Source organism: Bombus bifarius, unplaced genomic scaffold (assembly GCF_011952205.1).
Source record: "Bombus bifarius isolate JDL3187 unplaced genomic scaffold, Bbif_JDL3187 scf7180000007973, whole genome shotgun sequence".
Classification (NCBI taxonomy): Eukaryota; Metazoa; Arthropoda; class Insecta; order Hymenoptera; family Apidae; genus Bombus; species Bombus bifarius.
In genome coordinates, this window is record NW_022884359.1 from 2,859,598 (window position 1) to 2,887,530 (window position 27,933).

At 37.0% G+C, this 27,933-nt stretch overlaps 1 protein-coding gene across 1 annotated transcript in view; it reads left to right on the forward strand.

Moving 5' to 3' along the window:
* Window positions 1–7,723: 7,723 nt before the first annotated feature.
* The window catches only part of LOC117216706 (homeobox protein Nkx-6.2-like), a 47,579-nt gene continuing 27,369 nt past the window's right edge, over window positions 7,724–27,933 (forward strand). Inside the window, exons 1-2 of the mRNA XM_033463647.1 lie at window positions 7,724–8,710; window positions 21,774–21,884. Of these exons, the coding sequence (XP_033319538.1) occupies window positions 7,972–8,710; window positions 21,774–21,884 (850 nt within the window). The 5' untranslated portion in view covers window positions 7,724–7,971. The remainder of the gene's footprint in view (window positions 8,711–21,773; window positions 21,885–27,933) is intronic.

A 27,933-nucleotide genomic window follows, 5' to 3' on the forward strand; every position in this document is an offset into this window, starting at 1 on the left:
TACATAAGTAGAAACACAATACTTAAATATGGAAGAAAACCTGGATTCTAGATTACTTGCACCCCTGCACTCACGTCCCTATTTTCGCCCTATAATTTGTCCCATCGTTTCGACTATTATACAAGTATAAAGGACATCGTTGAAACGTTCGAACGAGGATCGAATCCCGCATGAAAAATTAGCCCCGATCTCGTGAACGTTAGGGAATAAGTGTGTCCAAAGACGTAGAAGACAGGGAGATGGAATAACGGATGGATTCAGAACGTTCGAACAACAAGGAATATTCAGAGGGGATCGTATGTGAAATTTTGGAAATTTATATTCGACTCGCGATTACGTGTCTCATGATCACGTCGTGGTGGTAGTTCGTGGAAGAGAAGTTTTGCGAAATCGTTCTCGTCGAACTTGGCCGGACTTTTCCATAGGCACTTGTGGACCTATCTGATAATGCGTTTCCGCTTTCTTCTTTTCCCCGGCATAGTAGTTCGAAACAAATATTTCGCGAAAGAAATAGGGAGCGACGAGACGTGTATGGGGATCGTTGTGTACCGAAGGGGATGGAAGAGTATCTTTTTCGCGGATCAGACGACAACATTTACGATCCTGTTTTTAACGCTGGAATTATTGCTTCTAACAACATAATATGACGTATCTACAGCGGCGAGCGTGTAAATAAGGAAATTGTTACGCGACGACTTAAGTATGATATAAATTGTATTACGAAAAGCCTCATCCATATTTTAAAATCAAGTGAAACTCGTGCTATAAAATCTTTCTGTATTCATATGTCCGCTACTACGAATGTACAATAATATTCAGTATGTCTAAGTTATTAGTTCAAAGTATCTTTTTCATAAATAGTAAATTTGTCATTAGATGGAAAAAAAGTAGAAAATTGTTCCTTGTGTAGGTACCTTTAATACGACTAATACACTTTCAATTCCAATATATTTGAAGGAATTCCTATTACAACCTTATACACATTCTTCAATTTGAATGACTTCAAAAATTCCCGCTGTAATTTCGCCGATCTCCCAAATCCAACGCTCAACTCCAAGAACTCAGAAAACCCGCAAAATTCATTCACGCATAGATAAATAATTTTCCATATCTTCCTATATATTCTTAATTACAAACAACTTCGAAAACCATACTTACAAATCTAACAAGCCTCTAATGCCTGAACCACAAACACCCTAATTCATTCTCTCCTCTTTACCAGAAACATCCATCTTCGGGAATCAAAGTACACTTCCGTTTAGGGGACGGAGCAAATGGTTCGATTTGCAAATGAATTCGCTAATCGCTAAGCGTTAAGCGTTTCAATTCGTCGCGAAGACCCAAACGCGGGCGCGAGTCCATTAATCGAGGCCGTCGAATCGTTACATCCTCTAGCGAGAGAGAGAGAGAGAGAGAGAGAGAGAGAGAGAGAGAGAGAGAGAGAGTGAGAGTGAGACATACAGAGAGAAAGAGAAAGACAGAGCAAGCTTTATTGCCGGTTGATCGTCGGTAACGATGTAATTTGCACTGATTTTATTGGTCCAAACCAACCCTTTCTACAGGTACTATTTAATAACCTACGCTGATTCAAAAATGGATTTTTAGAATAGATAGAAGAATACATATTACTTAACGTGACGGTGTAATTTGCACGGATTTTATCGATGCGAATCAACCCTTTCTATAGATATACAATAACGTATGGTGGTTTAATAAGGGGAGGTACCGGAGATGTAGCTCCGATTCTTTGATAAAACTTTATACTGGTAATGATAAAGTTTGCAAAAATTCAAGCTAACGACACCTGTCTTTTCCCATGGTTGGAGGTCGATGGTTAACAGTTGCGGTTAATAGTTAGTGGTTTATTGCTATCTTTTATTATTTACAGTAATGCCTTGCATTGAGGCTGCGGATCTTCTTATTATACTTGTCATATTATTTACTTATCCTACTTATCTTACGTCATATTGTGTTACGTGATAATTTAGCGGTTAATAATTTACAAAATGTTTAACATTAATCATCTATAGTGAATTTATACAACTTTTACAATGATTACATAAACAGCATAGGTGCATACCACATACTTTCCAACCAAGTGTTTCTTTCATCAGGTCCTACATTTCATTTACGTAGTATTTTTATTTAACGTAAAAATATTACCAAATGATACGAAATTTAATGACACTTGTGCCGAATTGATTATAGTTCATTATTACTATAAGAGATACAAGGAGAAAATATAATACTTTCTCTAGCTATTGCGTCCTTTTAGCAATTTTCCTGTAGCTAGTAAGAATTGTATTCTTAATAGTATACTTACGCTATAGATGCCGTATATACCTTTCGATATGTTTTTTCATAATGTAAACAGGAAGCTAGGATGAAGAAAGCGGATGAAAAAGGGTGAGAGAACACGATGGAGACATGGAAGAGGCGCGTAATGACTTTCTATAGGAGGAAGGAGATAAAACCGAACGATGGGGGGCAGTCCTTAACGAGAAATTTATGTTCTGGTGTTGCCACCGCGGCGCGGATTACGCCGACGGAAACCGCGATTCTTTTCGAATTATATTCAAAGCGAATGGACGTTACGTTGCCTGTATTTACTTGTATTATAGATATACATATACGTGTATAGATGCGTGAACGCGTTACGTTGCCACATAAATGTGTTTTAGATTGCGACTTGGGCCTGAAATCAACTGTTTAACTCTTTCATTTCTCTAGTGCAAAGACCGCAGTCGTCATTCGCGAAATGGTGAGTAAGTAACTTAACGTAGACTAAGGTGTAGACTAGATATAAAATGATATAAGAAATTATTTCACAGATTTAACGATTGAACAGTGGAATAATTCGAGGCAAAATTATTTATTACATTTAAATGAGCTAATGTTTAATTACTTCAAAATAACATCAGCTAAATATGGAGTAAAATAATTCAAAGAAGAGCCATTCGCATATTGAAATGCTATTTGGTCATCTACGGATTTAATATACATAAACAATGATTTGAATAACTTAAGATAATTTGTCGTTTATTCGATATAATATGTGCGTTATATGAACTAATTATTGTAGTTAGAAGAATGTGGTTTTAAATTAGGTAAACAACGATCAGGTATGATTTTCATTTTAATTAATTTTATTTTAGAGATAACAATAGAATAAAATAATTCTTTATTTTAGTTAACACTTTCGTATAAAATAGCAAATATTTTGAATATTATTAATATTAATATTAAGTAGAATTTTAAATATTGTACCTTGCGTACCTTAAAATTGCAAATATAATTGAATTATGTTGCTATCTGACCGGAACAGAAGGTTCAGGGAATTTTGTTAAAACCAATTTCGATTTCGATTTCGATTGTGAATAAAATAATACGTTCAGCTGTATCGAGAGTCAATGTATGTTTGCGTGTGTATTATTGAAATCATCTTATTTAAACAGAGGATCGACAGATTATTTTCCATAATTGAAACGGTGCTATCGAACAGTCATAAAATGCACCATATGCTGCGTCTTCATGAAGCGTCGCGCTTTTATCGCGTATCATTGTCTCTATATTATTACATCGTGCTGTATCGCGACCATTTAATACGGATTATTACGAGAACCGGCCCTAATAGATCCGTATCGACCTCAATTGCCCGACCCTGACTCTTGCTGCTGATAATAAATCAAAATTAGCTTCAGGTAGATAGCGAAACAATATTTGCCGAGTATTCTTTTAATATTATACGCGATTTAATATTATATGTTCTCTTCTATTATTGTTTGATTTATTAAACAATATTATAATCGAAATAAAATTTAGAACATACTGGTTTATCATAATCATATAGAATAATGGAAAAAGAATTATATTTTATAAGATTTTCATATCTTCCTTTTTGTTTAATATCTTTATTTTAAAAAGCTACTGAAAGGAAAACAAAATAATCACACAGAGTGTATCAACGAGGGAAAATATCCACACCCGGCAATTTCCTGTCTTTAGGAATTCCCCTTCTCAAAATGTCATTCACAAAATCTTCTTTTTAAACCACTGAATAAAAGAAACTTCCTCGCATATAAAGAAGCGATACACTCGACAAATATAATTCCAGAACGAGAGGAAATAACCGCGTCCTATAATTTTCTCGCTTTGACGAAATATCGTTCGTAAAATCTTGTTAAACTATCGAGCAAAAGAAACCACCATAAATAAACAACATATCGAACAAACCCAAATTCAGAACAATAAAAAGCTCGTCGAATCTATGATTTTCTAAAAACACCCATATCCTACGATTTTCTTGTTTAAATAAAATATCATGCGAAAAATCTCGTTAAATTATTGAACGAAAAAAAAGTATCTTAGCAAAAAAAAAAAATAGGATACCGAACAAATCTAAATTCAGAAGAATAAAAAGCTCGTCAAATCTACAATTTCCTAAAAACATCCACACCCCATAATTCCTACTGCTGCTATTCCCTCATCCAGAGTATTCGCAAAGTTTTCTCCTTGAACCGTTGAAAACCAGAAGAAATACACTGCAGAGGAAGCAATACAGTGCAGAAATCTAAATGGAGAAATAAACTTCCTCGGTTAGACGCAAGTCCATCCGACGATAGCTGGTCTGACGGAGCCACCCCCGGAATCAATATGGAGAATACCATCTAACCATTGTAGCAACATATACCAATAGTAACATCAAATCTCTATCCTCCCCTCCCTTCGCCTAAAACCCTCCAGTTCAAAACAATTTCGCCGGGAACGATGCCTCGCCGTCCATTATCCGTCGATTCGACATTCGACGAACCTCTCGCCTAACATAACGCCAGCGAACTGAAGCTTGGAGGAGGGAAATGGGGGTAGCCAGCAGTCAGCCGGCATAAATTATTCATCCTTCGGTTGGAAAACGAGCGAAAGGTTCGTCCGGTTGGCTCGATCATTAGATTGGTCGAACGCCAGATCTAGCTGAACCCAGATACCAGAAACAAATGAAGATGGTTTGGAGCGAAGGATAAGCGTAGTTGTAAAAGGATAGAGAGAGGCAAGGAGCGACATTAGTTACGTGATCCTAGTGGCAATGATTTAGCCGGATGAAGTAAGCGAATTCTCGTTGACACGTGCATCGCCATACGTAGGAGCAAGCCAAATGGACCATCGGGAGCAAATAACTCGATTTGCTCGGTCTACGCGTACTTGGCTGGCTGAAAAGCTGGAGACTCGTCCGGTCGGAGTGAACCGGCACAGAGATGGTGATACATATAGGGTGGCTAACAGGATAATGATACAAACATCGGTTTTTGTTTGTCGAATCGAACAACGTAGGATCTTAACGAGACGACGTATTCTCTTAATTTTTCGTTAGAGCACTCGTATGAATATTCTGGTTTGATTATTTCGATTGGACATTTTGTTGGTAATTTCAGGGTGGTTTTACAGATACAAGAAGCAGCGTACGCTGGACTTGATACTTTATGTTTTATGTCTTGTACATACTTTGTAGGTACTTGGTCAAATACTTTGATCGGTAATGAGAGAAAATTGTGCTACGGGTGTACCATCGTACCATATGTGTATCATCGTATCGTAGGCTGATTTATAGACTCAACAGAATCTTAACATTTTCCTCTTCGAAGCAACCAATATAATTGAACATCTTGCATATACTTGTTTCGTAATACATACTTCATGGGTTGTAACAGACACGCTACACTTTATATCTAATACCTGGACAAAATACGTGAATCGATAGCTGAGGAAAAAATCACGTTACGTATACATAGAAACGTACGTATCGTAGTATAATAAACCGACCTATAGACCCGACGAAGCCTTAATCTTCCCAGCTCGAGGCAACAGCTACGACACGATACGCTACAATTAAAACGAGTATACCCTATTGACCACCCTGTATATACCCCGAAAAGAGATGGAAAAGAGAGATGGAAAGAGGGGTGGTAGGGCATACGCAGGAGCGTGAAGGGGTGGAAAGGAAGAGGGCGGCGGAAGCAAGGAAGTTATCGAGGCGGTAGTGTCACCATAGTCATACAGAGGTGCCCAGTTGTCGAGCAAACTAGCGGAGCCAGTCAGGCAAACAGCTCAGCCGGAGCCAGGGGGCTTCCTAGCCTCGGCCAGCCAACCAGCCAGCAGCCAGTAAGCGGAACACCAAGCGAGTTCTTGTTTTATTCAGTCGGGATCATAAATTACGAATTTAAACACACAATGAAAGACGCTTAACAAGAAGCTAACGCGAGATTGAGAGGCCCCGCCCGGAACACCTCTTCTTCCGGAGGAATGAGCCGAGGTTGGCCAATCCTGGAACAGAACCGCCCTTCGATGTTCAGCCGACCCACCGTTTCCACGCCAATCCACTTCGTTCGTTCGTTGCACAGCCGGCTGTTGGATCGACCTATCGGAGAGCCGAGAGAACCCGAAACCAAAACCCGAACCAAACACGAAGCACCTCGACCATGCTTCGAGCGAGTTAAGTCGGATCGGACGAGCTTGGCTCCCGATGCACCCCAGTCGCATACCACTTGGCGAGCCGAGTCGCTCGGCTACTACCCCCTTAACAAGTTAGTATAGTGTACCCAACGATCGACGTGATTTTTCAACCATATTTTCCGAGATGTCGTACCTTAAGTGATATTAGGCGTGCATGATTCGTGAATTTGCAGGGTATCGGTTTGTTATTCGGAGGCAAGGATTTCGGTGGATGATAGAGGAGTACAGTGGTGAAAACACAAGTTGTTGAAGTTTGGACTTTGGGAAAGGGGAACATCTGGGGAGGAAAAAATCTAGTGAGATAAGGACTTTGAACGAAGAGGATTGGACGAGAGGAAAAGGAAGAAATCTTTGCGTTTGAGAAGTCGGAGGTGGACAGTTTATATTGGATCTTAGGGGGAGAGGAAAATCGTATTGGAGAACACAGCGATGGAAAGTTCATGCTGAACTTTAGGAAAAGGAGAGATTTGTATCGCAGAGTGCAGTGATGGAAGGAGGATATATTGGATTTAGAAGAAATTAATTTGTATAGGAGAATAACTTTGTGGTGGGGGAAGATTGCATTAAACTTTAGAAGGAAAAACTTGGAATAGAGAGCACAGTGGTGAGAAACAGATCAGTTTGCATTTCTTAGGAAAAGGGCGGATCTTCGTTGGAGAATGTAGTAGGAAAAAAGGTCATTTTGGAATTGAGGAAAGGGGAAAGTTTTCATTAGAGAACATAGTGAAAAATTTATATGGAACTCTGGGAAAAAAGAAAGTCATATTGTAGAATATAGTGGTGAAAAGAAGGTTATTTTGGACTTCGGGGAAAACAAATTTATGTTAAAAAACACAGTGGTAGAGAATTTACGTTGAACTAGAGAGAAAGAAGAAATTGGGGAACATAATGATCGGAAGAGTCTTGTATTGAGCATCGAGAAAAGAGAAAATTTAGATTGAAACGCAGTGGTCTTCGAAAATCATTTTGGAATATTTTATATAAGAAAATATCTTGAAAAGTCAATTTGTTAAGAATCCATTAACGTAAATAAAACTATCGTCCACCAAATTTTGGATATTTTGATGAAATAATCTTTCAAATCTATTTATATAGTATTCCAAATTCACGTTGGACTCTGGAGAACCTTAAAGTAGCCACAAGTGCTAAATAAAGCTAACACCAATGATAATAATAATCAAAAATAATTCCTCCTAAAAAGAAATATCCCTACAAAACGCATTCTAAAATATCCTGAGGGTAATATTTCGAAAAACCAAATAAACCACATTATGGGAGCGCAACAAAGTGATCGGTGAGGAACCAGTCCACCGCCAAATCGTGAGTGATTATGCTTAGTGTGTACCAGTGACCGCGCTCCAAAGTGCTCGACCCGCCCATCATCTGCAAACGATCTTGTCGTTTAAACCCCGGTTTCCAGTCCCGGCCGAAATTTTCCGCTCATTGCCGAACTATGCGTGGTGCGAGATGGTGTGTTCTCTGACCAACAATAACAACAACAACACAAGTGGTAAGAGCTGCACGGACACGGAGCCCTGCACGGACTTGCAGTCTCGTTCGAGCCCAGAGGCGCAGCCAGGCGAGAACATGTCGTCGTTGAGCGACGCTCACAGACGGAACAGTCACTTGGAAGGCGACAGAAGTTCGTCTGCGGGTTCATCTCTGGGCTCGTGTTCGCCGCCTCCTGCATCCAGCCACTCGCCACCGCCTCCTAGACCGCCCTGGTTGCACGATTTTCACGCAGCAGCCGCACCTCATGTTCTCCAATTTTTAAATCTGAGCGCCGCCGGTGGAAGCATGTTGGCCAGTCAGCCATTGGCAGCGTTGCACTCTATGGCTGAACGAAGTCACCATCAGCAACATCAGCAGCACCAGCAGCAACAACAGCAACAACAACAACAGCAGGTTCATCATCAACAGCAACAACAAGCTGCCGGGATTCACTTGCCCAGGATCAGCGTTCCATTGTCTACGATCACTCAAGGGCAGGCTTCACCCACTGGAAGTGGAAAACATAGTCCTGCCACTTCTATCACCTCCGTCGGAAGCAATCCGCATGGCATCGACACGATATTGTCGCGGCCGGCGGCCACGCATCCTCAGGCGCCTGTGTCCGCCACACATGCCGCGCTCCAGCCGACGCCGCACCCCCAACACATGACCGCGCCGAGGTACGGCATGCACGCGGGATTCACCGCATCGTCGGGTGAGTATTTTTCCTTATTTTCCCCAGTCTTAATTCACTTTTATTTCGGTCTTATCTTTGTTGGTTTGATTGAATTTCTGAGAAGGTTCCGAGAGGTTTCGAATTCTTTAATTCATCGATATGGGGGAGGGAGTATAGGGAGGTGGCAGTATAGGGTATACAGGGTATAATATAATATAGACGATGTAGATTCAGCAATAGCTCCGTTGTGCAGAGATTTGCAAGTTGAAATTTTACGGTTGATAATTGTTATGGACTGGGAGAACGTAAGAGATACAGAAATCTTAGAAAGAATTGTGCCAATTAATTGCACAGGTACGTAATGTAGGGGAACATGACGCATAGAACATACGCGAGATTCACCATCATATCGTTAGATGAGTATTTTTCCTTATCTTTTCCAGTATTTTTCAGTCTTATTTCTATTGCTGTTATTATGCTTCTGGGAACGTTTTGCGAAGTTTGTTATTTCTTAATTGATCGACATAGAAATGGGAGTGTACCTATGAAAAATATATATTTTCAAGCGTATACAGCAGAGAACAGAATATAACGTAGAAATAGTTTCATTATTGGCAGATCTGTAAGTTAAAAGTTGGGATTTGGAAGGTTTTAGAATCGATAAGGATTGTAAGAGGAGGGAATTTTAATGATACGCACAAGTTTCAGAAAAGATTGCTCTAGTTAATTGTACCAGTGCATAGCGCAGGGAAGTATAATGTATGCACGTAGGATATTGTCGGATGAGAATTTTTATTTATTTTTTCCAACCTGTTTTTGATTCTGTTTAGATTTTCAGAGGTTTATAAAGTTCGGGTTTGAACATTTTTTAATTTATCGATGCCAGATATGACTATGAGAATACTTGTGAAAATAATTAGATGATGGCAAAGATCTTAGGGTGTACAGTACAGGAAATAGAATATAATACGAAAGATATAGGTGTAGAAATAGTTTTGTTGTGAGGAGATTACATAAAATTGGAATTTGAAAGATTTAAAATTGATAGATAAAGATTGTAGACAGGATACTGTGAATGTGACAGATATAAAAGTGTTTAACAGGAAAGAAGATTATGGTACTTGATGTTTAGGGGACCTATAATACACACGTATTCATAGAATTTGTCTAAGCCAAAGGCAAATCATGATTTGCGAACCATGATTGGCAAATTATATTGGACGATAAAAATTCAATCGAGAACAACAATATCCAACTTAGAATAATAATTGAAAAGAATTTCATGGGAAGAACGTGCAAGATTCATTTTACACGATTTTTATTCCAATTTTATACAACGCGGATATTAATATCGTGCGAATTAATTTCAATAAAATCAAAAACGCCAGCGGCACCAGATTTATAATTTGACCGGCGGTATGATCGATCGTGTCGACAATCGAAGAATAAAAATGATTCTGTTCCCGTGTAATATTTAAAGATTTATACGATATTTCATTCGGCTTAAATGTCGATCGATGTTTGCAATTACTAATATTATCAATAATCCATCATCTTATCCCATTTTCAATTCCTATTTAAAAAATAAAGGAACAAGAAGTATTAAAAGATCGTGTTATAACAAGTGAAGGTTTAATGTTCTTTGCAAACACTCGATATTTCTAATGAAATGTTTTTTGTGTTACGAGTAGAAATACTATTTCCTTTGCATTTTCACGATAAAAATATAACACATTCCAATTAGGACCAGTCTTACCAAAAACACAAATACATTTATCGTTTATTCAATTAAGAATTCGTGAAAACATAATATTGTGCATGCGAAACGCCAAGTATTGAAAGAAGTAACATCACTTTATAACGAAGAAAATTTACAGTGATTTCTTCACGATAACACTGTCTTTACATACAAACGCATCGGCGTAATATAACTTTGGAATTACCCGAGTAATTCATTCTGTATGTTCTCATAAATCTTTGTACTATTCGTGAAAAGTATTTTTTACATATTTGCCAGTGTAACACGAAAGAAATGCTTCTATCTTCAAAGAAAGTACGTAAGAATTTTTATGCAGAAGCTGTTTTTCTACAGAATTTTTCTGCGATAGTTACTTTTCGAATTTCTCCAATTTTCAAACGAACGCGTTATAATTTTGATATTATTCAATTAACTCATTTTCCTGTTCCTACAAACTTTTCTTCATCGTTTAATCGTACAATGTAATTTAATACGAATGGTTCGAATCTTCTCGAGACACTTCTCCCAACTTTTCTATAAAAATTATTTTTTTATTTTTATAGAATCTTCCCGATTTATCAAACAACGTGCCATAATTTTCTAATTACTCGAATAATTCATCCTGTACGTTCTCATAAATTTACATCATTCACGAGGATTTCGTTGTACATTCTATGATTTAAAGTGAAAGATTCGTATTAAGGATGTTGTTCGTTAAATTGTTTCAGTTGAAATTAAACGTGTCTTGCGCAAATACCGCTCTGTCCTGTGCACGAGCAATAATCTGTATCTGTCCTGGAGCTCTATCTTGAACTTGATCCCGGATTATCCGTGCATTTAAAATGATTAAAGCGCCAATTATTTACGAGACCCGTTCGTGTCGCTTCGCCGACGAAACGAAAGTGAATTTCGAATAATTTCCCAGGCGATTGCGAATCGTTACACCTGACGGCCGACGAACGCCATCGTAAATTCAACGAAATTTCTACTGCTTATTGAAACTAGAAGAATATAATTTTAATAAAAAGTAATTCATTTGAAAGTTATAAATGAAAATCGATATACACACGTCTGTTTACGTTCGTGTAATTTTGGAAAATCGATCGATATCCCGACTGATCTTTGCTTTTACTCCTCTTCTCGTTTTTATTTACAGAAATAATTATCAATTTGAATCTCCACGAAGAGATAATTATCGTTGTAATATAAAATAAAGTACGAACAATGGATATATTATTTTTTGAAATTGTTCGTGAAAATGTTTATTCATATTATGAAATTGTTATTTAGAATCTCTTCATTTTCCTTTTTTATTCTTCTAATACGAAGATATTGTAAAATGATTAAGGAACATTAACATCGAATTTTGATGGATTTACGATATTTTATACGCGATTTATTCTATGTAGATATTGTTTCGTTAAATACATCGTAATTTATTTATATAAATAAATTTATATAAATTTATATAAATTGCAGAATACACGTAATAACAAAAGATATATAAACAATTCAAAGTAAAGTGCTACTTAATGATGCAACAATATTGAAGAAATTACAGCCACAGCGTACTTATCCGTCGCTATATTTTTCAATAGTAATTAACGGTACTTATCAAAAAATTGAGTATCTAAACGAAGTCGTTGAATAAATTTCACAAGCTTCGTCGAACTGAATCTCCGGCAATACAGATAATTAATACCACTATCCCAAAGTATGATCAAACTAGCTTACCAATCTGAAGGATACTAATTTCTGATCGCTAATCTTCTCCAGCATTCCCAACTCACACTATCATCTATAAAATTTTCACATTATACCAAAGTCCGATGAATTGGACTGTTCCATATAATTTCTTATTAAATTCTTACTGATAAATGAAACAGTTACGATTCAAATTGTATAAATTAACGAGTCCAACGCGTTGAAATTATTAGCACGCTGGATGATAGCCGTACAATTTAGATTAAATTTCAATTACTTTACTTGATCTTGTCTTTATCGTGTGAAATATAGGGTACGAATTTAAACGAAGTGTTTTGAAATTAAAGAATCACGTAATTTAGCTGAAAATTCGGTTAATTTCCACCTAAATCTTAAATCTTGATTTATGCTCCATATTTTACGCGATAAATGCCACTGATGATCTTTATCACGTAAAATGTAGAATGCGAATGAAAACGAAGAGTCGTGAAATTGAGAAACTTAATCCAAACTTTTATGGATCGCCTGCAATCTAAAGATGACTGACGAACACTGAACTAGTTCAGAGTAAAATAGATTAAAATGAAATCGATTCAAATGAAATGGAAATTTTGTAAGGTGAATTCGATGTACGAGATAGGAAAGTGCTTGAGTCACGTAACACGGTACTCTAAGAGCACGTAAAAGCGTAAATTTAGCCATATTGTTCGATGTAAGTGGTACAAGAGCTTGGCTAGAATCCGAAGTACCCGATTTCATGTCATTAGGTACACGTTTCTGGGCCAGGTCCCCTTCAAACCTTTCGTAAGGCGTAAACACTTCATAAAGATTCCTCCAACAGCTCTCACATCGTGGCCGGCATCGATATCGATTCAATCCTGGCGAATATATCGTCCGCAATAACGTCAAATTTAACTTTGAACATAATTAAATTATAATATTCTTAAAGACAAATTATCGTTTGCCACGATAATTCTATTTTTTTTTTTTTTTTTTAAGATTTTAACATTTCAAAGGATTCGACGATTGAAAAACGTTGTAAGAAATACAAAGTTCAAATGACGCAATAATTAATTGTAAATTTAAATAGAGAAACTGATGTTTGCAATAAGAGGAAATTTAGGTTTATCGTTATTTTATCTAATTGTGGTCTTACAACCTGGAAATGGACTTGGCTTTGCTATATTTTCTTAAACTCACACGTACTTATATCTTACTCGCATTCACACGCTCAAAGTTCGCAAAATTAAATCTGTTCTTACGCATTAGGTCGACTCAAAAGCTTCTCGCGTTTTCTAAGGAAATAATGTTCTATGCGAAGCATTCTATTGATCGTTCTATTGATCGTACGTAATTCAACAAAATAATATAAAACAAAAAATGTTGTGCATTCTATTATTTTCTTATAGAACGAAAATTAACATATGTGTGTATATATACACATACATATCTCTGTAAAAACTGTGTAAAAGAGATGCCTTCTAGATACTAGGAATACTGGACAACCATATCGACAACAGTTATGTATTCTCTGATTTATTCATTGCTCTTATTAAATAGAAATCCATTTTGCAATGCTATGGTACGTTTCCTTTATACCTTTCATTTTACATCTAAACTTGCTTTTGTCCGTCACTGTAAGTATATCGTAGAATTAAGATAGAGCTCTCTGTAAGAACGACCCGGGGCACGTAACGCGGTTGAGCAACACTGTAGACACTATAAAATTGTTTTCCTTCCAATAAAAGGAGAAATCCACGGCGTGGCACCCGTAAAAGCTACCGTGGGGTCCCGAAAGAATCTTTCGCGATTTATATCCGGCTGCTGTGCTACTTTTGCTCGTGGCGGACGTTCAAATATCTCCAGCAATCGTTCTCATAATTCACCATAATGGGACCGGCTATAGTTTAAAAAGACCGCGTGAACATTGTTTAAGATCTGCCCTACCTTCTCTCTTATTTTCCTTTATTTTCGTTTCTTTTATAGATAACATAATAGTAGCCAATAAGATAAAATGACGCAGCTATAAGAAGGTGAAATTGCATTATAGAATTTTGGAGAAAAATTTTCTTGGCTTCTATCCAGTTTATATACAATATAACAGCGTTTCCTGTTGTAAAGTACAATTGACCTGTTCGTGAGTTAACACAGGATCAAAATCCCTAGCCAAGTTGGCCACCGTCGTCAGGTGGTTAACCGGAAATACGCTAACTTCGGTTCGCGCGAGTATACGCGTTTATCCGATTCGGTTAGGCGAGTTTGCGATCTGAAGTCGACCTCTCGATCCTTCGCCAAGTTGGAAAGCCACGTTTCAATCACGGAGAGAAAGATTTCTAACTATCAATTAATAAACGTCAGATTAGAATATTTGAATGTACATATGTATTTAGTGTTCTGCATTCATAATATAATAATAATGACGATGATAATAATAATCATAATTTATTTATACTTTGGGCTCATGGCTATGGCATTCTTATTCCTAGTTTCTTACGCTACCTTATATTTTTACATTCAGCTTTTAGTTACTACGCTATATTGCTATCTTATTATGTCATATTATATTATTAAACTTCATCTTAATAATTGATATGTATCTATTGTAGTGGATAATCTAGAATATTTGTTTATTAACAATTTCACACAGCCAGGATTTAACTGCAAAATTTTCAAACCAAATTCTCTCGAAAGCAAAACCCCGTGTCGAAAAATATCCAAATTGAATCTTCTTCGAAGCACAACGTCGTATTTAAAAGTTTGTTTCCTTCGATAGGTCTACTGTAGATTTTCGAAAAATGCGTCAAGCTATTTTTTCACCCCGCTACTCCATCATGTATAAATTATAATTTACAAGATAATAGCTAGTTTTCCATTAAAAGTCTTCTATTTTTGCATTTACAATGACAAATTAAGTTATACAAAATCCAGCTACGTAATTCCATAGCAGTCAATTTTACATGGTTTTCATTATGAAAACAGATGGAAGATAAAATTCTAAGCGGAATCTGGGCAAGCTTCGCCCTGTTGCTCTTATTTCGCCATTTTAACGATGTTGTATCGGGGAACGTGAGAATCGAGGGTGTTTCACAACACTGAAGGGTTCATCGAGCTCGGTACGTCCATTATTAATGATATCGCGACACGTATACATATATACACACACACACACACATCTATACACCAAGTATAATACCATAAATTTAAAAGCATGGCCATCAAGAGCGGCATAGAAATACTAAACACATTTTACGAACGAGAGGGGCACGTGACCAGGGTTCATGAGTTCGTGAATTAGGCTGACGATGCCACGAACAAGGTCGGGTTTTAAGGGCCATCGAGTTCGTCCGTTTACGCTATTCAAAGCTATCGGAGAATCTCATCTCTTGGTAATTTATGAGACTAAAGATAGATATTAGGGATGAAAACAAAAATTTCTTCTCATTTCCCATCTATAATCTTTTAACCAACGCTTTGTATATAATTGGATGTTCCCTTTGCTCGTGAGAAAGAAAAAATTTGTTGCAATTTTTTGATTCGACAAAAAGAAGTAGGATTTGTTGGAAAAATAAATTGTTTAATCGACAGAATGAAATAGTACGTTAACATTCTCGTACGAAACGATAGTTGGACATCTATCTTCGTGGAAAAAATCGCGATGCGTGAATTTTCGAAACTTAACAGCGATAAGATTGCATTAAAAAATTTAGGGCTTTTCCTGCGTGCGAAATTTGTACCATACGCAGATGATCGCAAAATTTACCATTGCGTTAGAGTCGTCAATGAGTTTAATTAATAGAAAATTAGGTTGATCGCTTTCCTGAACGCTGTTGCAACGACAAATCGTCTCTTTTATCTGAAATTTAGCCAAATGCCACATAGTCAGATTTAGCCACGGAAAGAGTAGTTCAATTTTTTAACTACGCTATAAACGGTGTACCACTATGTTCGTTGAGTCGTGTTAAGAACGTGGGCATTATTTTTTCCTCAAATTTGCCATTCGCGTCTCGCTGCAATTACATCTCGTGGTTTTAAATCTCTAGGGCTTACTCGCGGAGTATCAAAATTCTCTTGTAACGCTAACACGTTCAGAATTCTTCTCTACCATCTACTGTCTAGACACATTTCGGAATATGCTTGTATTATCTGATCGTCTTACTGCAAATCGCATAGCTACAAAATTGAGAATACTCGATGTAAATTCCTTAAACTTGCTGCCAAACGTTGCGACTTCTTTTTCTCCCGTTTATCACCTGATTCTTAACGATTTGACTCTTCAATCAACCGAGCAGTATAGGCATAACGATTGATATTATCTTTGATTGTAAGATATCGAAGGATGTTACGCTACTCACATTATGCAACTATTCTCTCCGCTGTAAACGCTGCTCCTAGAAGTTTAAAGAATTTCACTTTGGTCCATTCTGAACGACACCCTGTGGCATGTGGCTATTTTGATTGTATAGCAATCCATATTAACGCTATCATTTATTAACTCTCATTTATTACGACGCTTCCTAACACGCTTCTGTTATAGATACACGTTTATTTTTCCTTGTAATTTAATGTTTCGTCTATTTTTTTACATCGTATATACCAAAGAGCTTTTCGAATAAATCGACGAAATAAATGAAACAAGAACAAAGAAACGCTTCGTCAATTTTCGCCTACGACAATTTCGTACGGTGGTGTCAACTGTACCTCTCTTTAAACATCTCTGAATACGTCTCCGGTGAAGAAAATTCGGGTATCACGAGACGCATCGATTACAATTTCTTCTAATCAAAGGAAATTATTCCAACAGCAAACGGCCGTTCATTAACCCTCTACATAGGGCCACAATTTTCCCTACCAGGAGGATGGAAAATGTCGCGAGTACGCTTTTCATCGAGCACGCTGTATAAACATGTATCCCGCCCCCGAGTAAAATGGGCGAGCAATGCATGTCGCGCAATACGAAATGCGCAGGTTCGATACGCGTCGGTGTGTTCATTCAGCCACCTCTTGGCTTCCGGCGTGGCTGCATCTGCTTTCGCGATAATTCACCCCCGTTCCGTCTCACTCGAAACAGAAGCAACGCTTTAATTTTACGTAGCCGAATATTATTTCCCTTTTCTATTTCCTATTTTCTATCGTAATAGGTTCAACCACGAATTCTCCTAAAAAATGTTATTACTGCATGTTTGAGTATTGTCTAATATCGTATCGTTGATTTTTCTATGTTACTCGGCAAGTGTTTGAATTTGACCACATTGTATTAGAAAAAATCGTGTACGTATTCTTTTTGTATGATATAGGATAATCAGATGATCAGAATTATCGAATCTCAGCTATTAGAGTAAAGCAGATATTCGCATGAGCTAAAGTTCAACAGTTTAAATTCAATTTTACTTTTACTATGAAAAATGAATATTTATTTAAATAAAGAAGACAAATGGACAAATATCTTCCATTCTTTAAGCTTGCATTGTATTAATTTTTTTTGTCTTCTACACGTTGAATGACGCACCTTAGAAGCACGTTGTTCGTGTTTCTAATGAAGATAGCGAACTGAACCTATTCTTCGCTATTATCTTTCGCAATTGCCGCAACAAGATAAATATAATTTTGTATCGTCATTATTAGCATCGCAGCATCCTTGACACGTTACATATTACGCACACTCGATGTGTTCCGTATTAGGTACATACGTATTTCGACAGAAGAATAATAATTATACCAAGAAGAAAATAAATTCAACGTTCATATAAATTTAATTACATTTTTTCCAATACTCAGAGACAAGCACGTTTAACGATAAATCGTGCAAAAGTAATATTCTTTAACTCGTCTTCGCTAAAAACTTTCACTATTTTAACTCGCCTCTATAGAACTTTTATAGGCTTTCAAACACAACGATCGACTGCATTCACCGACAGATTTCCAAGTGAAGCTCAAACGTGAATGTGCTCGTCCTTTGCTTTTAACGAACCATCTTACACTGTTGGCGATTGATTTCGTTAATTACTTGCCGAGATACTGCAACGTTCCACACATCCATATTGGATACTCTTCCAAATTAGCTACAGTTACTACTTTACGTCATAAGATACGTATAACGCGAACGAAGCATCGGATTTACGATAAAATAATTAAAAAGTGAAAACAGCGACGAGCGTTCAATTTCTACTGAGTATCGCGGGATGTGCTAACACGAGCTTATGGCCACCAATGTACGTGGATCCAATTTAATCAGTATCTATATAAATGCTGCAATAAATACAATGTTACACCACGAGTTTGATACTCTTAATAGCCAACACATTATTATTCTCTAAAATTAATTATTAACGAAACATTCTTTTCTAAGCCACGATCGCTAGTCCGCTCACTTGGTCACTTTCTTCCAAAATCATTTCGATATTCCCTAAACCGATTTTCCCTGAAAAACTCCAAGACCACGCACGCCCCGTAAAAATCTCTGTTGGAGGTTCAATTAAAATCGGTGAGTCCAGCGATTCGACGAGCAGTTACGACACCGATGCCGAATATTTTTGTTGATGAGCATGCAGCATCGCCCTGGTTTTTACGATTCAATAAATTTTATTTGATCGGAACGTAACGGACAAAAGGGGTAACGATCGTATCTCGAACGCGTTGCGTTTCCAGCACCGGTTTCTTGAACCGAGAACCGCTAGAACACTAAAAACGGAAATAACGTTTTATTGGTAGACGGCTAAAGAGATTTCGTAAAGGAAAGGAAAAGAAAGAACCGTACGATTTTTCTTCGAATTGTACCAGCCACGATTAACGACTGACCAATGCAACAATATTACCAACTGGGATTTTATAAACCTGATATAAAGCGAGCGTTAGGTGGTTAGGTTAAGAGCGAAGGAAAAGGGTTCAGAGTAATTTGTGAACGCGTGATTACGGTCGTTGGTCTTCCGGTTGTAATTGCTTTGGTTAACACGTTTCGTGTCAGGTTACCGTGCAGGAAAATTAAGGAGCTTTCGAGAAGTTTTAGAATCTAAGATGGGTTTTTTTTTGGTAATATATTTTCTATTCGAAGGATCGGTGATTCAGAAGGTTGTAGAGATTTAAAGATTTAAACGATCGGAAACCAAAATATTTGGAATTTTATAGGAATTATGAATCGACAAAAATTTGGAGATTCGAGTATTCGAAGATCTGGTCGAAGATATGAAAGTATAAAATGAAAAGATGATTGTAATAAAATTTGTTAATATTTACAATCCAATTGTTTTAGAATTCTATTAAATTGAAATGATATTTTACAATCGAATTTTTAAATACAAGATAATTTCAAATTACGATTTGTATGGTAATTACGATTGATATCTTGAGAAGATCGTGTGAAACTACCGTGATTCCTTGCGTAATAAAAAAGTAGCATAAAAGAGTGGAATTTTTATTGATTTTCCCTTATCAGCTAATAATGTCTGGAAAAATTGAAGAACTTCCATTCGTATCGCTTGATTTTCACATCATCTGCTTGGGGAATAACGAAACCAAAATCAGTATGTATTTTATTAAAATATCCTTTTAAAATGAAGTCTGATAAAAGAATGTTCCACGCGCATAAAAGTTTCTTCTTTTTCCACATAGAATAAAAATCCGCGAAGGAAAAGTACGATTCCCACTTGAAAGACAAAAGTTGACTTTTCAAATATCTTTAGAGACGCCTCCCTCCCTCCAAAAAAGAGAAAAATAAATAGGATAGTAGACTTATTTTCTTCTCGAAACGGCAAAACTTTCGTATTCAACATTTCTACCCAGAACGTATTTTTTTCGAGATATTTAGACGCGAAGTAACCGAACGAACACCCTGTAAATTTCAATTTCACAATGCGAACTTAAAAATGTGAACTTTACAATGTGAATTTTTATAGACGATCCTCTGTTTAAAACGATGCAAAGCAACTGTAATTTCGACAATAGGTTTGAAAGGGTTAAACAGTTTTTGCGAGAGTAGAAACCTCCTTGTGATTGGATTGTTCGTGGCCACACGCGTCGCGTTGCGGTTCTCCGACGTTGGCGCGATCTCTTTGAAAGATATAGGGAACTGCGAAGGGGATACAAATAACATCACTTTCCTGTTGGAATTTCTTGCTGTCATATTGTCACGCCATTCGGCTACATAAATCACCACGGTATCCTAAACGACATCTTGTTACATTTTCCATAAAATAATCGTTATCAGAATTCTGTTACAGGATTACACGCTATCGTGCGAAGATATTTGCCAACTTATTAAATTTTCAGAAAATGTTAAAGACGTTATAAGCAGAAACGCATGAGGCTGTTGTTATTAAACGTGTTGGTTGGTTTATTAAAGTTGGTTTATTAAAATTATTTATTTCATTTATTGCACTTGAAATTGACCAACAAAACTGATTTCAGAAAATTGAATTTATTTTGTAAAAGAGGATTAATTGAGCTTCTATAACGCTGTATATTAGGAAATTACGCATTCGTGTATTTTACTTGTATCTTTTCAATTGTGTTTATCTGTTTATAATTGTTGTTCAGACTTCGTTTCACCTTATTTCATTTCATTTCTCTCTTTAAATATCATTTAAACCTTTGAGGTGGTTTATTATACGCGTTGCTTGGTTTATTAAGAAGACGAGTGATAAAATTGTAATAGTCGATTATATTAAAATCACTTTAAGTACAAGTACAGAAATAGTGTATACCGGTCGTAATCGTCGCTCGCTCAATGCTACTGTCCAACTCTATGCTCGCTAGTCGACTGTGTGACTCGCTATAATGACTCGTTATAATGACTGTCCTAGAGAGCACGTTCGTCTATTTACATCGACCGGTGTTATTATAGAAGGTTCGAATGTAACTCCGGTTGACGATTACAAATAACGGCGATAATATTTCGTCCGGAGTTCGTTTACCTTTGAACTTAGCAAATCAAAACAACGTTGGTATTCCAAGACACAATAATATGAGTCTCTCCCGATTCAAATCTTCCGTTGACTCATGTGCCGCTACAGGTATTATTTTTTATTATTTCTCATATGATTATGTATAGCAGGAGAATTATAACGCGATTTTGATCAAATAATTAGTTTAAATAGATTTTGATTCAAATAATTAGTTTAAAGATATTCTTTGATGTTTCGCTTTTCCATTTTATTCGATATTTCTTTGTGCGTTGGAAAATATTAAATCGGAAAAGAGCGTCCCTCCGGAAATGCAATTTTTCCATTCAACCCTTTTGTATCTCGGTGTATTATTTGTGTATTTTGGTAATTTAAAGGCATATATGGTATGATTCGTCAATTGTAAGATTGCGATAATCGGTAAACGGGGAATATCTCGAGAAAAGTCCATAATCCAGAAGATCTTCTCGATTTATTCATTAACACTTGATATTATCGTTCTATTGTATTATCCTTTTATTTATATACATATATACTCTGTATATTTATACATCAGATATTAAATGAAACCATACATTCAACACAGAAGAATTCACAATTTTACATTTCTTTAAATACTAAGAATTTTACAAACATTTGAGAATCTCAAGATAGACGACAAAGATAAAGAAGAATGAAACGCGGCAAATACAGCGGGCAAACTAAAGAAGAGAGGATAGTATCTATGTATACGCGTATGTTGATGGCGTGTTTGCTTTGAATGCAGGTATCGGGCAATTCCAACAAAGAACGGAGCCACGGCATCCTGCTGTCTATTGGCCAGGTCTTCAGGGATTAGTCAGTGATCCCCTGGGATGGCGAGCAAGACTACACACACGTGAGTTTCCTTTCGTGAGATATATATTTCGCCTACTACCAAATATACTCTTCGTTTCAATGTATTAGAACAGAGATTGTTGGCGATGTTTCGCAAATAGGATAACAAACAAAATGTCGTAACGTGGAGAGTTTTATGTTTGCATTATGTTGTAAAACATGCGCGGAAAAAACGCAATTCCGTGAAAACAGACTTCTTTCTTGAGTTTGTTGCAATATTTTCTTTCGCCTATCATTGAACACTAAGACACTTCTTTTAAGTATTTCGAGACTGTAAATACAAGGAAACATAGGTACTCCTTTTCTGAAACTTTTTTAACAGATATCTAAGAAAATATGAAATTAGAAGATTTTAATTGTTAGTATTTTTTCCGTTCGATTAAAATGTGCGATGTTATTTTTGAAATGAGTTAGCAGAAAAGATGTATCTTTCTGAAATTTTGTAATATTTTTAATTTCAGTCGTTAATATCTCTTATTTAACGAATGAGACACATCGTCTTTTAATTTCACTAAGAAAACATTTATTACAATTTTAAAATTAAATTATATAATAATTTTAAAAGAAGCGTGGCTTTTCTGGAATTTTTCGGATATTCTAAAATTTTAATTACTCTTTCTTACTCTTCGTTAATTCATCCTTATTGTGGCGTATTGTAACGAGCAAAACACTATACATAACACTAAATATATATAGAAACTGATCTAACGTAAAATATAGCCTAATAAAGTAAATGTGTAGATCATCTTAATTCTGCTTAAGTTCCAATATTTGCTTCGGGGGGAAAAAACTGTTGGACTTAAATTCCAAGCCTTCGTCAATTCGTTCGTCTTCAATTTTTTCTCCTGTCTACGAATAAAAAACTTGTTTTCTTAGATCTGTGAAGCGGTATTTAGCGTGGCCCGGCGACACGTGTTTCTTCACTTTGGTCAACCGATTTCCTCGCCGCAAAAGCAAACACGAGCAGCTGTCAAATCTGTACTAATATCGGTCGAAACGAAATATCCCGTGGGCAGAGAAATATCTCCAGCACCCTCACCGATCAATGTTTTGAATCCAATCTTTTTCACTTCAACCACCTCGTTTTCGCTTTTTTCCGTTCCCTTTTTTCCTCTATTTTTGTTAAGTCTTTAATTCAATACATATGTACCATACGGTAGATTTTTGTATGGTATTTGTAATTACGATAAGAATGTCGTAATTATAATACAAAACCCTTTTGGAAAATACAGTTTTTGGAAAATATCGATGATAGAAATTAATATCGACCGCCAGTGATCATGGCTGTTCAGATATCACGCGTTCGTTGAACGTTACGACCTTGAGACATAAGAGGATTGCCATTGACATTGTTATACTGTTCGGAGATTCTTCAGAAAATTAATCAATGTGGTTAGTAGAAGAGTCAGGCATTCTCGTATATTCACACCTCTAATGTACGCTATAGCAATTCACTAGCACGTAAACTTCTTTGGCGACTGTATATTTTCTCTTAAACTGAACGCACAGAACGTTCTCCGAAGCTAGAACAATTTAGATAACTATCATATTAGCATTAATTTTATATCGTGCGACGTTTCGTTTGCGTGTAAAAAGAGTTTGTAATAAAGCGTGATCATTTGTGCAGACTCGACAGTACCAATCGATACTTAACGTTCCTCTCATCGCTAAAAAGAGAAAAGATACCAAATTCCTCGAAATTTCCCTGAACATCCTGATTTAAAAACCTAACTTAAACTATCATATTATGATAGCTTACAGTAGATTGAAATTATACTACGTCTGCCGCGTAAGTAGAAATGAAAAGGATAGGAAAATCTCGGAATTTCCTCTAAATGCCCATCATCGTCTGCTCGCATCTTCACCTTCACCCTCCAAAAATTGCTTCACTCGCGAAAAGTCGAACTGGAGGGCAGATTCTCAGGCAGCCGGAGGCCGCAGGCGATTTGTGAAAGCGATTAAGGGCAGCCGCAGAGAAAAAAAAGAGCGGAAAAATCAGAAACACAAAGTGAAAGAACACGTGACGTCGGTGGAAAGAGCATCCCCTTTCGAGAGCATACATCAAGCCCCGCCGGTGGCACATGTGCCAGCCACGCACACCACCTAAACCAAAAACCCGCCTCTGTTTCGAGGGGATGAAACCGTTCTACGAGCAGAAGAACACCGAGCGAAAGTTAAAGCACCCTACACACCATCTCAGAGTTAGTACATAGCCATCATGAACTGTGACATAGGTACAGACAGATAAACCATATGGAAACGACAAATATACATATTTGCAAGGTTTAAATTGTATATTTATATCAAACAGGTAGCTAATAGGAAATCTACGTGATGAATTTTTGGAATGTGGATAGGGACTTACCTTAGGGAATGTCACTTACCCAAAGGTGTCCTCAAGACCAATTCGTATTCATCTTGAATTACTGCTTTTTTTCTTTACGTTATTTACGTTAACAATTAGTTTTTAATTGATATCATTGTGTTATTAGAGATGGTAAGAATTTAAGGTCAGATCGCTTAATTTTGGAATTTTTAATTTAACTATTACTAATCTCTATCAGGAGGAATGGATAATATAAAATGTTTTTATGTTTTTATGTTTTTATCAATGTACACAACTCTCGTTTATGAAAATCTGTTCAAGATATTCGCAATAGTTCGTCCAAACTATCTATTATCTTTACCTACTCAACAGCGTGCAAAAATTCCTGGTCAGGTATACTTTTCACTGTATACAGAGTGTAGCAGAATATGTGGGATTTGATTGTACACCTAAAAACAATAAAAAATGTTCGTATAAACATATGCTCTATTTGTCTTCGTCTATGAGATGCAACGAATTTATAATATTACGTACAGGAGACGTTACAGGAGAAAAAGGTTTCTAACAAATTCGGGAAAAAACACCAGGAACTCTATTCAGACTGACTTCACGACAAAACGTCTACAGACCTGTCTTGAAACGCAAGGTGATCGATTTGAACATCTTTCGTAAAGTTAATTAAATAAAATCAAAACAGGAAATTCGTTGTATCTCATAAACGAAGACAGATAGAACACAAGTTTATACGAATCTCCCTCGTTGTTTTTAGGTGTACGATCAGCTCCCGAAGTGAGTCCTGTGCGTTCTGTTACACCTCGTACGCCGAATCGGTATTATAAAGAACTTTAAATAATATCATACAGCAACACTACAATGTTTATGTGTTATACTATTTTCTTTTGCTCGTCATACTCTTTTACCCAATATTATTTAATTCTTAACCACCACGGAACTTCTTCGAGACCGCTCCTTTTTTTTATTCTTTTTCATTCTTCATATTCTCCATGACAGCAAATAATTACAGAGAAGAGATTTTCAATACGCTTGCTATCGCGTGCTCAGGTTCTGATCTCTTCGTTATTAACGTACAAAGCAAAAACACTCGAACTTGATTTGTATTCCGCACTATAATAATGAATAGATAATGCAATAAACCTTATCAGTCTGTGTGATCTCCTGTGATAGTTGAGTAAGTTTCGACGTCTATGGCAGATAAGGGTAAAATCCTTTTATCAAATTTCCAATGCAAAACGAAAGAAATATCTAGCCAGAAATTTTTTGCACGCCGCTGTATCCAAAGACCTAATCGTCCCTCCATAAGCAATACGAAACAAGTCTCGCCGTGTGTATGGTACTTAATCCAGCGAAACTAGATGCTAAAGGGGGTGTGTGTAGCAAGAAGGGCGACGAGACAGAGAGGATACCGGGCATGTAAGTACGCAGGAACGCGTGGATGGGCGTGGACGTGGAAACGGGGCCGCGTGTTGTTCCAGCGTGTCGTGTCGGCCACGGATGTCACTGTGGGACGAATATAAGAGGGTATACCGTGGTCCGCCACGGTATCCGGAATATCATATTCAATATCAACCCTCGTATCCCTGCGAGGCCCAGCCCCTGCTTTCCGCACTCACGTGAATAACTCTGGGCAATATTTTAACTGCATGGACGTATCTGCGGTGTACTCCACGCTCTTTCTTCCCTGTTCTATCGTTTTCTTCCTGCCGTTTCTCCCTTGCTCGCGTATCGCTTTGTTTCTCTTTCGCTGACTTGAGTTACGAGTGGAAATATAAAGGCGCCGTGTCGATACCCACGTGCTTTATATTCCGAGCTGTTAGGTCGATCGGTTGCACAGGCCTCGCGTGCTGATCCTTCAACGACCGTCACGGGACACCGTTTATATTACATCCATGGGAATGGTTTTATATTTCTATTAAATACCTGGACCTTCTGAATTGGCTCGACGATGGGATTGCTTAGCGGCAGATGGATGTTAAGGATCTAGCGGTGGTGATGAATGTTTTGGGTGGATGGAGTGATGATAGACGTTGAAAGGATAAAAGCAAAGAACGAGGTAAGTAGAATATGAATGGCGAATGTTGTAGTGGAAGATGTTGAAAGAAGGAGGCAGATAGCTTCAATGGGCGATGAGAGAATGAGAGGTAGGGCAGAGTGTGATAGTTTCAAATTGAATCGATTAGTAGGAGATGGATGTTAGAAATTTGGTGCTGGAGGCGAACGTGTTCGATTGATGGAGTGGTGGATGTTGAAGGAATAGAGAGAAAGGGTAAGGTGGTTTTAAATAGAATATGAGTTCGTAAGTGTTGATTTAGAAAATGTTGAGAAAAGCGAGGAAGATGGTTTCGATGGACGTCGAAGGAATGAAAAGTAAAGGAGTGTGGGGTAGTTTTAAATTAAATTGCTTAGCGGAAGAATGTTAAAGATTTAGTGGCGAAGATAAATATTTTGAGTGAAGTGAAAAATGTTCAGAAAATGAGAAACGCGAGAGAGTAATAGTAATGGTTTTAAGTGGAATATGAAAGATGAGCGTATGGTAACTAAGTACAATTGTTAGTACATGGTAATTGCGTAAAATTGGTGGTATGATAATTAAGAAATCTGGCATTTAATAAAATATGTAAGAAAAATTCTAAAAACTAGATAATATCGTACGAACCCCTCGTACAGATATAATAGAAAATGCAAAGGAAAAATATTAAGTCAAATTGTTGGTATGGTAATTAAGAAGGGTTCAAGGATAGAAGGCAGCACGCGGTCAGACGCGTTTACGCGGCACATGGGGGATGATGCAAAGAGGAGATGCAGAGGGGGGGGGGTTGAAAAGGGAAAGAGGAGGCGTAGGGTCGTCACAACAGTATGGGTTGTGGGACTTTAATTTAATAAAGCAATTTGTAACGGAATACGGAACGAGGCAATAATGGCCAGTCGGCGGGGAGGGTTCTAATGAGCTGCTTACCGCACTCTCCACCCTCTACTCACGATCGAGCTACACGTTTCACGCGATATCCCCTATTCATCTACTTAGAAACTGCGTAAACTCACGCCAACCAACTTTCTCTTGCTCCGGTAATTCGATAAGTCCGTACGCTTTTTGCGGAAATTTATGCGTGTCAGTCGTTTGCCATCCTGTCATCTCTACGGAGCAAGATTGATTTTCCACTAAGGGTTGCTTGCACCGAGGGCGTCGTGCTAAATTGCGATTATTACAGTGAGAATGTTTATGCATCTAATAGAAATGGAAATACGTAAAATGCTACAGGACAAGTACAAATGAAACGATATATGAAATATCAAAAGTATAATTCTGTTCTGTGCTACAATAAATTGTAATGGTCGTTTGTTTGGATTAATTGTTATATTTCGATGTTATGGATATGAGAATATTATTAATTATTATATTTTTCACGCTGTGCACCGTACTGATCATTTGCTTCAGACTCGAGCGTAGAAAATTATATTGTTATAAATACTATTGACATAAAAATATCATTATTAATAACTACGTATGCGCAAACATTATTTCGAAGCCAGTAAAATCGCCAATTTTTCTTCGTCTCGCTCGATACAATGGATAACGATGAAATTCACAGTCAAAGTCTATTGCCACTGGAAAAACACAGCTTTGTTCCAACCATTATTTATCCAGAATTGGCGAGAATTACGATCGACTTACCCCATGAGTTACAGTTACAAAGTAATTCAATTA